We start from the raw sequence: 12,273 nt of genomic DNA, 5'->3' as shown, positions 1-12,273 counted from the left end.
ATTAATCAATGTTTTCTTATCAATCATAGTCTGTTAAGAAACTGTAGCTGCCATAGCATTTGCTTATAGGCATTCCACAAACATGTTACTTCTAAGTGGAGTGCATGAACTGTTATGGGTAATCAATCTTGAACACAGACACAATGTTATGAATTTCTATCTCAGCTCTAAGGCTCATCTTTAGCAAGCTGAAAAATCTCTATAAGACTGGAAGTAGAAGATAAATAGTAGATAAAGATGGGTCCATGAGCATGATTCATTAAAAATATATATATTTTGAGATTGTTGAAATGACTTCTTTTTGGTCAGGCAAGAAAAAACATCTGGTCTAGATCTAGGAAGGGTAAAACTTTGCCGCTCAAGTACATGAGAATCCATCTAATAATCTGAGATAGTTTAATTTTCTTTGTGAAAGAAACAGACATAATTGATGTGGTGGCTGAGACAGTAATTCAGCACGTACTTGTTATTTAGTATAGGTTTTGCTTGGCCTTTTCCAGAAGATTGAGGAGTTAGAAGCTCCAGTTTGAGGACTTAGGAGAATTCTTAGAAATTCTTCAACTTTGTAGAAATAGTCTGACAAAACAAGGCATACTGCTTGGTTTAGCTGCCAGTTGCTTTGCATCTTAGTCTTATGTAGATCTGAATTTGTGTTAAGAGCTTGAATTCTCTATTTGAAAGATTTTTGAATGAGTCTGACTGGATTTGGAGTTAAATTCCAATCTGAGGCATGAAATGGCTGCTGAGAAATGGTACACGAAGTGCCCTATTTCCTAAACTTTCTGATTTATCGGAAAACCTACTAGTGGGAATGTTATTTGTACAATTTATAATGTTTTACTTAATGTAGCAGTGGATATTGTCTGTGCTAAAGGCAGGTATTGAACTCTTTGCATGGTAGCTACTGGAAGAAAGTTTTGCTAATTCAACTGCAAACTGACTATATCCTTGATGCTTTTGAGACACTATAGCACATGACAATTTAATCTACAGGGACAGAAGTATTCTAAATATTGTTGTATGTTTACAAACTATTCCTCTGGAAAACAGTTTCCTAAAGAGAGGATTGAGATGGTGATTCTCTGGATTTCCATTGATAGATACATGCCAAAATTGTTCTATTTTCAAATGGAGACAATTTTTTTAGAATTTTATTTTACTCTTTTTAAGAGAGGGAATTTGTTCTGCAATCATTACTGGATTATATATCATCATATCTGCATATGTCATTAATTTGTATGTTCTTTCCATCCTCCCAGACACATTGACTTTGAAGAAAGGTCTTTATTTTTTAATAACTAGTACCTAGATCGACACTTTTTTATTGGAAAAAGTTCTTAAAGTCAACAGTTCAAATTTCTGTATAGAAAGAATAGCCCATAAATATTCCCTTCATAAAATAAATATATATTAAATTTTGACATACAACCATGAGAAAGTCCTTTAGTTGAAGAGCTGCAAATTCATAGGTAACTCTGAATTTTTCTTGGAATAGCCACTGGGGCATTAAGAATCTTGCTAATAATTTTAGAAGTTATGCAAATAGTTTTTGTTTATAATTGCTCCTCTCAGATTCTTAATAACAGACAAATTAGTTAAATTCTGTCCCCCACATGGAAGTCTGTGGATGCGTAATAGACCATCAGACCTCCTTTGTTGACAAGCATTATCGAAAATGTATCTCATTTTAGTGTTGATTTAAAAAAAAATTCCAATACTATAAGGAAGAACATCAATATTTACTTGAAATATAACAGGAAAGAAGGAATATGAACGAGTCAGAGCCAAAGTTAAAGAACATAAATCTAAAATATTATGTGTGCTTGCTTTTTATAGACTATCATTCAAAACTGCTGTCCTTGCATCCAAGAATTGAAAAACAAAACTGCACCAGATTGCAGAAGCACTCGGGGTCTTACCCCGAAAAGAATAATTTAATATAGAGTTTTCTGTGTTTTTCTTCTACTCATTCCAAAGCTCTCTTCTGGGAAAGAGTCAAACCTTTCCTGTTTCCTAAGTTAAGTACCTTCTTGATGTTTGAAACTGTTAATACACTAAGCACTGTGTGATATAGCTGTTTGTATATAATTTAAAATTAGCTTTTAATAAATATATTAAATTATGCATGTACCTTTTCAACACTTCTCTTTTTTTCCTTTCTAATTACCAAGACACTGGACAACTGAATGTTCCATTTTACAATTGCTTTGCATTGCATATAGTTTGACAAAAAGCAGGAAATTTTATTTCATTAGTATTTGCTTTTTCTTAAATTTAAACTCTTAACTTTCCTGCTAATTTTGTTAACTTCTCTATCTAATGATATGACAGCAGAGCAGCAATGACCATGGACTTTGCTAAAAGCTTTTAAGCTCTAGAATTCAATGCTGTTATATTGCCAAAGATCCTTATATTTTTGTTGTTCTCTAGCAATAGCAGTACTACACAACCTCTGAAATGCAAAGTTCTTTGATTTTGAGCATGGGGAAAGAATGATTTGGTTTAAATTCTGGAATGATAAAAAACCAACATATCCTGGTTTTCTTCCTGTAGCACACCTAGAACAGAGATGTTTTTATGCCTGTATTTTGCTTCACATGGGGGCAAAAACTCCAACACCAAAAATATTCATGATTTTGTACTAAGGTCTCACATGAACAAAGTGCAAGATGTTTCAAGCCCCAGAATGTAGCATATTTTAATTTTTTAAATTGCATCAGTTAATTTAATTTACTGAAATTTAATTAGATGTCAATGAGCAATGATTTATGAGTTTTCCAGGTCACTTGCATACTTTTTTTTCCTTCAAGTATCATGTAACAGAGTAAGAAAAACTAAGAGACCTGAATAATGGAAAGCTTAAGCTTTTCTGTTTTCTGCAAGTGATGGCACAGAGGGTAGCCAACATTTTTTTTAGCCATTTTGGGGCAGAACAATTTGCAACATTTCTCAGGGAAATGCCACAACATGATTTTTTTTCTATTTTCGGTAGTATTTCATAGGAGGTTTTGTTATACAGTTACATAATTGCTTTTTTGACCTACTAAATGCACTTTATTTCTCTTAATATCCACCCTTCCTTGTTGTAATCACAATGATAATGACCTGTAATAGTAAGAAAGTCACAGTGGTTTTTGTTTAAATGATTCATAAGCTTATCACATTTCATTCTCTGTTAAACCCACAAAACAGAACATTCCGATTTTTAACCTCCATTTTTGTCTCATACTTTTAGAAAAATCACATCTATATATTTTATTACACCATGAAAATATATTAAAAGTAGAAAAAAAGAATAAATTACCTGTCACACTAATCAGATGGTTCAAACAGGTTTCAGATAGAGAGATAAATGTAAAATAGCTCTGGAAATAAATTAGGAAAAGAAATTAAAATCTGCGCTTGATGAAGCATCACAATTACATATTCATTTTGAGCTTCACTCTTTTCCCTAAACAATTAATGAATATGCATACAAAAATATTTTAAAAAATAAATTAATGTTGTAAATTAATGTGGGAATTTTAAAATTAAACTATATTATTTTTGTTTTCTGAATCATTGTAGAAGTACTATGCTTACCCATAGTTTATATTTCATTTGTAAAGAAAAGTTGAAGTTCGATTACTTATCCTTTACACTGGAGCAGGATTTAAAAATGTATTCTTGTATCTCAAGTATAAGTATGTGTCCCAGAAAACTGAAGGTAAAAAGCCCTGAAGTTACAGAGCATGGTTGTATTATTTGTCTTCTAAACATACCCTTGCTTTAAATCTAATTGTACCCCACGCCCCTGTGTGAAAACAGATAACAGCTTTAATTATCCATATTCTACTGATGATTTAACTAATTTTAAATTTATTTTTAGAAAGGGCAGAGAAGAGTAGGATTTAAAACCCATTGCATTCTCTGTACCATATGTATCTTTTTTGATGTTACACAGATTGCTAAATCATAAGTCCTGGGCTTCCCCTTTTTAGGCTGAACCAGCTGCTGCATTTGCTGTTCCTGCGTCTTTTTTTCTGTGTCGAGCATAATAAAGCCCTTATGCAACCTAATACTTTCTGTTCATTGGAATGATTTTCTGCTGTTAGCCAAATGCACATTCTGCTTCACGGTAGGGCTTTTTCCAGTTCGTGTGGCGGAGGAAAGCAAATATTGATGGTACATTTTTTCATGGTGGCTGAATGGTTATCAATAACCTTGCACATTCTTTGATTTTTTTTTGCTTTTACACATTTGGTTAACCAGTTTTATATTTGGTATTTCAATTTATTATTCTGAAAGACCTCTCTCTTGAAGATGATCCTAATGTCCTGTTTTTTTGGTTGCTTCTATGATGTTTAGTACAAATTTTATATGAATACTATAACCACTATTTATATGTACATATGGATATTATTTACAAGATGCTTAACATTAACAGATTTTTTTCCTTTAATGTCAACAGTCTTAATACTGTCTTAATGCTTTTATTTTCCAATGAGAAAAATAATTTGTAAACAATTAATAATATGCAAAACCAGCATATAATGGATAAAATTAAAGTACTTACTGGATATAATTTTCCAAAGTCTATTTCAAATTACACATCTTGAAAATACACATAATTCACGTTTGTTTCAGCTAGACTTTAAAATATATTCTCTCAAGTGTCCATCTATTAAATTCCCTGGTCATTGTGCTGCCAGACTGTTAAATTTATCAATGAGTGTTTTCACATGTTATGACATAGAGAGTAGAGTATTTCTTGTTAAATTTATCAATGAGTCTGTTTTCACATCTTATGGCATACAGAGTAGAGTACTTGTTGCACAGGTGGATCTTATTCAAGTTTAGCTACAAGCATCTCCTGAAGTTGCAAACGTTGCTTTAGCATCTGTGTGTTGTGTTGACTGCCCCTTTCCATCACAATGACCCCATCCTTCCATCTTCTTAAGATATAGTATTATTCTGAAGAATGTTTTGTGGGAATTTTGAAGAATAGACCCATAGTTACATTGACAGTTTGTAATTTACTGTAGATTTTGCTGTTTCTTGAGGTTTTTCTTGGTATATGTAAGGGGATTTTTTGATTTTTAAAGGCACCTTGTTGTGCTCATTAAGTGCAGGAATGTTTGTTGAGTCTTAAATATAGGCATACAGCTGTCCTGAAGAGATATTTGAGACTATTAGTTTATTTTGCTTACAACTCATATAGTTTAGAAGACAGAAGTGATTTTTAGCTACATTAATGAAAGATGATACTGTAGGCTTCTCTTCTGCAAACCTTGGTTTGGATTCTGTCTCCTGGTGCTGGTTCAGTCGCTTTCTGGAGACCTCTCCAAGGTTCTATGGCAAGAGTTAAGATTGAAAGTGCTTCCCTCTCAAAAATGAATGGGTGAAGATTTTTTCTCTTCTTTTGACTAAGTGAAATGCACTTACTTCTATACTGCCTCATGATGATTTGTTGGTTTGAAGAAAGCAGTAATATTTTGTAAACATAATAGCTCATGTAAATATTTATTCTTCTCTATAGCAAGAATTTGCTAAAGCTTCCTTGAGTGGTTTTATTTCTGTTGGGAAACTCAGGGAATTATGAGTTTATTAGTTTGTTGCATCTACTGTTTGTTTTGTATGTTCATTTTCTGTTTCGCTTTGCAGGTACCACCTAAGATGTTATAATGATTCCAGCTGCACTCTTGCAGTGTTTTCCATGGCTGGCTATGAATTGCACTCTTACATCTTAAACTTTATTTTTCACTTTTAGAAATCGTCCTTTCATTTTGTCCAATTATAATTTTGTTCTTTACAGACTTTGTTGCCTCTAAGCATGTTCTCTAAAACGCTGTCCCAGGTTCTCCATGCAGTGCTTCATAGTCTCCTACACATCACATAGCAATATTTCAACAAGACTTTTTCTCTTAATTCACAGTGCTTGGATTTCTAATCTTCAGTTGCTGGTTTTGTAAGTCTCTTTAAAACTACTGCAGTACAAGCTAACAAAGCATATTATTTACTCATTCTGGCCAATGTCATTATCTTTTACTACTCCTCTATATAGTTAGCCATCCTTAAAAAAAGGCTGTCAAGTGTCTGGATCTATCCCAGTATGTCTTGCTTACAGTCAGGATGCAAAGATGCCATTCATTTGAATTCTTAAATGTGTGTTAGGCTCAGGCTTGACATTTGTGATGAAACTGCAGCTTTCGCTGTGTCCGTGGCAGTAAAGTTACATCTATTAAGATGCTCTGTGGTTACTGTCTTTCTCAGCTGTGTCTTGGCAGAAGTGGACACTTAGTTTGACTAAATAAACTAAAATAACTACATATGCACTTGAAAGATTATGACAGGTCTGAAAAACTCCATGCCCTAGAGCCATGTTCCATGTTTATTTTTCCCTACTGTTCTTTATACCCTATTTTGCTTTGCAACTATGGTTTGAAAATGGCCAGACAGACCACAATTTTGAAGATGCAACTTCTACACGATCTTTAGGAAATCTGCAGTCTTTGCTGGAGGCTTTGCATAATGTGACACACATTGTAGTAGAATTGGAAACACGGGAGCAGAGCACCTGGCTTTTGGAAGCACTGGAATCACTGGTTATGATTTTCCACTGTAAGGAAATCGGATATAGCTATGTTGCCTGCTAGTATATTTTAAGGACATTGATATCTACACAACCTAGCTATGTACCATAGACTGGTGAGCAAAACACAAATTCAATCTGTGCCTGTCTCAAAGTGCACAGATCCTCACCCTAGTTTGGCCTCCCAAGTGGTCCTTGCAAAATCAAAGTCATACACAGTAGGAACTGAAGGCAGAGAAGAGAGATGGAGAAGTCAGAGGCAGGGAAGTTTATTGAGGCAGATGTCAGGTAACATTCTATTCCTTTTTGTTGAGTTTGCATATGACCCACATTGCTCCTGAGAAGAGCAGTGTTTCTTCCTGGTAATCTGTGGGATCTCAGGCCCTGTTTCTTCAATTGAAGCTCAGTCAGTTGTGACTTTCAACGTGTCTGAGTGCTAATCCTCTTATACAACAAACGAAAAAGGAATGGTTTGGGAGATGCTGAAAGAGAGCAAAAGGAAATATGAGGAATGAAGAATGTATGCCAAGATAAGAAGGAAGAACAAGAATAATGACAGATGTCTTGAGGAAGGCATTTGTGCTGCAGTTCTCAAAGTGAGAATATTTTATTTCTTTCTGGGATGGCATATTGCTGTAACCATGAACTCCAGGTCATACACTTGAATAAAAAGAACTGTAAGTTTGCCATCTATAATAAATGAGCCACAAGAAACACAAAGTATTTGTGTTTGATCATATTCTCCTGTCCAAAGATGTATTTCTAAATTGAATGTGTATGTAGGCATTGGGGAGGGAGGCCTGCAGTCATGTGTTTTTTCTTCTCTTGGGGAAGGTGACAGCAAATGATTCAGTCTGTAGATGCCAGACCCAGCACAGTGGTAGGAAGAAATATTGCTCTGTAGAAGAAGCACATGTTGAACGCGTGCGTACCTGATTTTTGTCTCATGCAGGAAAACTGTGACAAGCCAAATACAATGTGTCATGAATCACACTGAATCTGTTGTCTGCCAGTTAAGCATATGATATAGAATTGCACTGATTGATCTATAAAGCAATATTAATTAATTTACATCTGTAAAATTATCTCACTGCTCCTTCTTCTTCTTAGTATATTTTTCCGACTTCTATGCTCAAAAGACAATCATTCATCTTTCACTCAGTAATTAACATAGTGTTGTGGTTTAACTCCAGCCATCCTCCAAGTACCTTGCAGCCCCTCCCCTCCTTTTCCCTCCTCTCCCCTCCCCTCCCCAGCATGATCAGGGTGAGAATTGGAAAAAGACACATGGGTTGAGATAAAGACAGTTTAATAGGAAAAGCAAAAGTCACACACACAAGCAAAGCAAATCAATTTACTATTAAATTACTCTTTCCCATGGGCAGGGAGGTGTTAAGCCATGACCAGGGTAGCAGGGCTCTATCAGGTGTAATGGTGACTAGGGAAGACAAATGCCGTAACTCCAAATGTTCTCCCCTTCTTCCTTCTTCCACTTTATAACTGAATATGATGTCATATGGAATATCCCTTTGGTCACTTGGGGTCACCTGTCCTGGCTGTATTTCCTCCCAAGCACCCCTAACCTCCTCTCCAGCATGGCAGTATGAGGAGCTGAAAAGGCCTTGGTTCTGATCAAGGAGCCCAGCAATAACAAAAACATTCTCTGTATTATCAGCCCTGTGCTTAGCACAAATCCAAAACACAGCCCCATACCAGCCAGTGTGAGGACGATTAATTCTGCCTCAGCCAAAACAGGGACATACAGGCTCTGAAATGTTGGGACATGGTTCAGACCATAGTTTGACCATGAAACTTGGTGTAATTATAGTCAAGATTTTTGTGTCCAGTAATCATCAGTGGAATGCTTCTTGTTACGTTGTTGAGCTGAGCTGCTTATTGCTTAATTGTGGGGCAAAACTGAGTGTTGGCAACAATTTAATTAGATTTTGAATATAAGTCTGTTTTAGGTTGTTTGGGAAAAGAGTGATCATCAAATTAGATATTTTAATATCAAACAGGTTAATAAAAATTAAAAATGTAGTTTACTGCAAGGCTTTTTCCTATTAAATGGTCAAGAATGTTTATATCAAAAAAGGAGAAAAATGTAAACACAGGTACATGAAGTGACTATATTAAAACTTGAGAGCTTAGGCAGATTTTAACATGCATACATGATTTGGTGTGATCAAAGTTTTGATCTATGGATTCTATGGACTAAAAGGAATCCATATTGTACACTGAGCTAATAATTTATGATTTATCTAATTAATTTTGACTGTTTAATAGAATTATAATATGTAATGTTATATCTTATGCTTAAGTGTTTCTTATGCATAAGTGTTTCAGTCTTTCTCAGGAAAATGAGAAGCTTCTAACAGTTACTGTCATCTTGGTTCTCTCTCTTCTCTTCAGTTTTGGAGTCTATTTGAGGTTGCTTTTTTTGTATTTTCTTAGAGCTGCTTACTTGCTGTTCCTCACCACTTCCCAAGCAAAGTTTTGGAATGTCATGTGTCCTCCCTCAGCCCAGTTACCCTGGAGGGGACAGTGGCTGTGTAGGGGTGCCAGCCCCTGGCTTCAGGTGCTCCCAGGGTGGATGGAACTGGTGTAGGGGGACAGAGATATTTGGCCACCAGGCGTCTCCTGCCATGGATAAAACCAGTACTCACCAAGCCAGGGCCAGATACATCCTGAAAGCCTGCACCGCTAGCTCTGAGCCAAACCTCTGGCCTTGTGCTGGTGATGTCAAACCCCCTTGTTTTCTGGACTGCAGAGCAGGCCTTACCAAACATTCCCCTTGCCATTGTTACCAACTCAAAAGGGAAGTCTTCCCAGACTTCAGGGCTTATCTCTGCATGTGTTTGCAGTATTGGATCTTTAATACTTCCTATTGCTGGCACATAAAAGATTGCATAATGCTGCGGCTTCCTAAGATATTTATCAGTGTGAGAATGTGGTCCTTTGTGTTCAGAACAAATGTACTTTGATAGTTTTAAATTATTTTAAAACTTTGCAAGAGCGAGTCATAAATGTTATCATATACTCTGACACTGGTTTTCAGTGCGTTACTGTCTTTCCTGAGAAATCACATTAAGAATAGAAGTGAAGAGCGAATGCTAAAAGCTATGATTTTTCAGAGGTCAAAATCAGGATAAGTAAGAAGAAGAGGTTCAGCCTCGTTCATTCATATTCACTTAGACTCAAGACCTGCACATACTCATATACATGTGCTTTATTAAATCAGTGTGATACATATCTAAACTCCATAATTTTTAACACAAAGAATACTAAAACAAATGGGAAATTATGGAATTTAATGCTTTTTAAACTGCTTTAAATATAGTAAAGTGTAGGACAATCCTGTAGACTGAAGTCAGTAACCCTTGGCGTGAATGTGCATTTATCAAGCCAGACTTTGAAACCTTGTTGTTTTGTGACTACTGCTGTGAAGGCTGTTCTGCACTAATAACTTTTTAAATATTTTCCTTTTTTTGTTCTTTTTTAAATGTATTGCATCACATGAGAACAGACTTTAAAGTTTGCTAAGTTCTTTTAGCTGTACTATAATACATAAGGAAACTTCAGTCAAAATAATCCTGCATTCTGAGGCTTCATTGAAAACATCCAACACAAAGATTTTTTCACTGAATGACACCAAGCAGGTAGAATTGCTAGTGTGATTTTAGTAACTCATTTTCCTGTTGTCTTTTCAGACTATGGCACTATTAAGAAAGTACTTGCCCCAGTGAACCAGACTTCAAGCAGCTGCCTGCTTGAGGAAATTGAACTCCTGCCAAAAAGTCAGCGAGAGCCCATCAGGAGCCTTCAGATCCTGCACAGCCAGAGTGTCCTTTTTGTGGGCCTTCAGGAACATGTGATTAAGGTCCCCCTGAAGAGATGTCTCTTTTACAAAACATACAGGTATGAAGAATCAGCTAGCTTTATTTGACTGGAAAAAAATATGTGCAGGGGGTTGCAGAAAAATGGGAAGGATAAATGACTGCAAGTAGGAATCCAAATTAATTGTCTCTCTCAACGATTTCCTGTGTACACTGTTTATCAAAAGTGCCTCTGACTACTTGTACTAACTTGTTAGGACTAGATGAGGCTCTTGAGGAATTGAAGTGTCATTATGCAGATTTTGAATTGTGAAGTGAAACAGTAAGAAATGTCTTATATTGAAAACAGTTATCTGGTAAAGTGCAATATAGCTGCTGGTTGAATATATTTAAAGCTTGTGACTTGAACAAATGTAGGGGTTTTTTTCTGGGTTTTTCTTTAAGCTGTTTTATAACTGAATAAACAATATCTCTGTGAATTCAGAAACAAATTGGGTTGGATGAACTGAGAATCAAGAGTACTTGGAAAAGTGGCTATTTAAAGGTAGTGTTGGATCAGCAAACTGTAATAAATGTCAATATGCTACTACAGGTAAAAGTATGTATTATGATATTTAAGGGATTTAAAGTTCAGCACACAACTTTTTCAGTAGGCTATCTGAAAATAGATCTGGGTTGCAAAACATGCTATAAGAGATTGTTAATTTCATCTAGTTAGTTGTACCTTCCCTTTGGTATTTGTAGTCCTGGTGATTCAGTATGATTGTTTTGTGTTAGATCAGACAGGCACTGAACCAGTCATGAGGTTTTGAGAACTGTGACAGAGGCATGTGGTTGGTTTTTTAGCTTGTTTTAGCTTCACCTTGTTTAACACACATTCCTCTGAAAAGTTGGGTTGTTAAAGGAGGGAGGAATGTTGCTAGTTGTCTCCCTTGGCTGCTACACTCAGGGTCACAGAGACATTATTTGTGCAGCAGAGATATTACACCTCCCATGAAAGGCAGCGTGACCATTCACAGGCAGAGACATTTCTGGCCATCACAGGGACCACCACACAGTTGGTCACAGCAGGGAAGTGACCACGGGACACAGGTGCAGTAAAGCCGTGGCTTGGTGACAGTGGAAGGACATTTCCAAGGGACCTGGCTCACCATGGGGATTGGTACCATGCAGGAAGCCAGTGAAAGGCTACTGGGTTGAAAACAAGACTGAAGATAGAGATGTGCCCTAGAAAACAAGTAGACCAGGGAAGGGAAGAATTCTACCTTTCACAGTTTTTTTACCAGCCTATTTTTTTGTTTATGCTGTCTTATGTAGCATATTTTTGGCATTTTTTATTGAAATAGAAGAACACTTGAAGCCCTATTGGAAGTCCTGCAAATCTTACTTTAGGGAAAAGTTTTATATGGGCAAGTCTCTGCTTCAAGCATTTTGTTGCTTTAGTGGCCTACATAGTTTCCGTTTCCTTGGAAATTTCATCTTTCCTTGGTTCAGAGAGTTGAAAAAGGATATGTGGTGGTGAGTATTTACACCAAGCCTGTAGCCCACTTTGGACATTTCAAAGCTGGTGCCTCACTTTGTTTTTAATGAGGTGTGAATCCCCAAGGTCCCTGGTACCTCTTCTTCTCTCAGGACAATTCCCAAAGCATGTCAGCTTTTTATTCCAGCTGCAAAGCCCAAACATGCTTCTGCCCCTGCAGGGTAGGACTGCTGTTTCAAATTACAGACCCCATGCATAGCTGCAGGCTATTCATTCCTCTCCCTGTTTAAGCAGTGGGCTCTAATTGTCTAATTTTTGAAAATTCTTTTAGAACAAAAGAAAACAAAACAAAAAAAGTGGTGCCTTTCCCATTTTACTGAGAACAG

The 12,273-nt window shown here is 36.2% G+C and overlaps 1 protein-coding gene across 2 annotated transcripts in view; it reads left to right on the top strand.

The window, feature by feature from the left end:
• Window positions 1-12,273, top strand: part of SEMA5A (semaphorin 5A) — a 318,052-nt gene that overhangs the window by 210,241 nt on the left and 95,538 nt on the right. For both annotated transcript variants that reach the window (XM_041411823.1, XM_041411824.1), the window contains one exon: window positions 10,282-10,489. In XM_041411823.1, the coding sequence (XP_041267757.1) occupies window positions 10,282-10,489 (208 nt within the window). The remainder of the gene's footprint in view (window positions 1-10,281; window positions 10,490-12,273) is intronic.

This window comes from Onychostruthus taczanowskii, unplaced genomic scaffold, assembly GCF_017590055.1.
Source record: "Onychostruthus taczanowskii isolate IOZ18803 unplaced genomic scaffold, ASM1759005v1 scaffold37, whole genome shotgun sequence".
Classification (NCBI taxonomy): domain Eukaryota; kingdom Metazoa; phylum Chordata; class Aves; order Passeriformes; family Passeridae; genus Onychostruthus; species Onychostruthus taczanowskii.
Note: the sequence above shows the minus strand (reverse complement) of the source record. Positions and strands in the feature narration are given on the sequence as shown.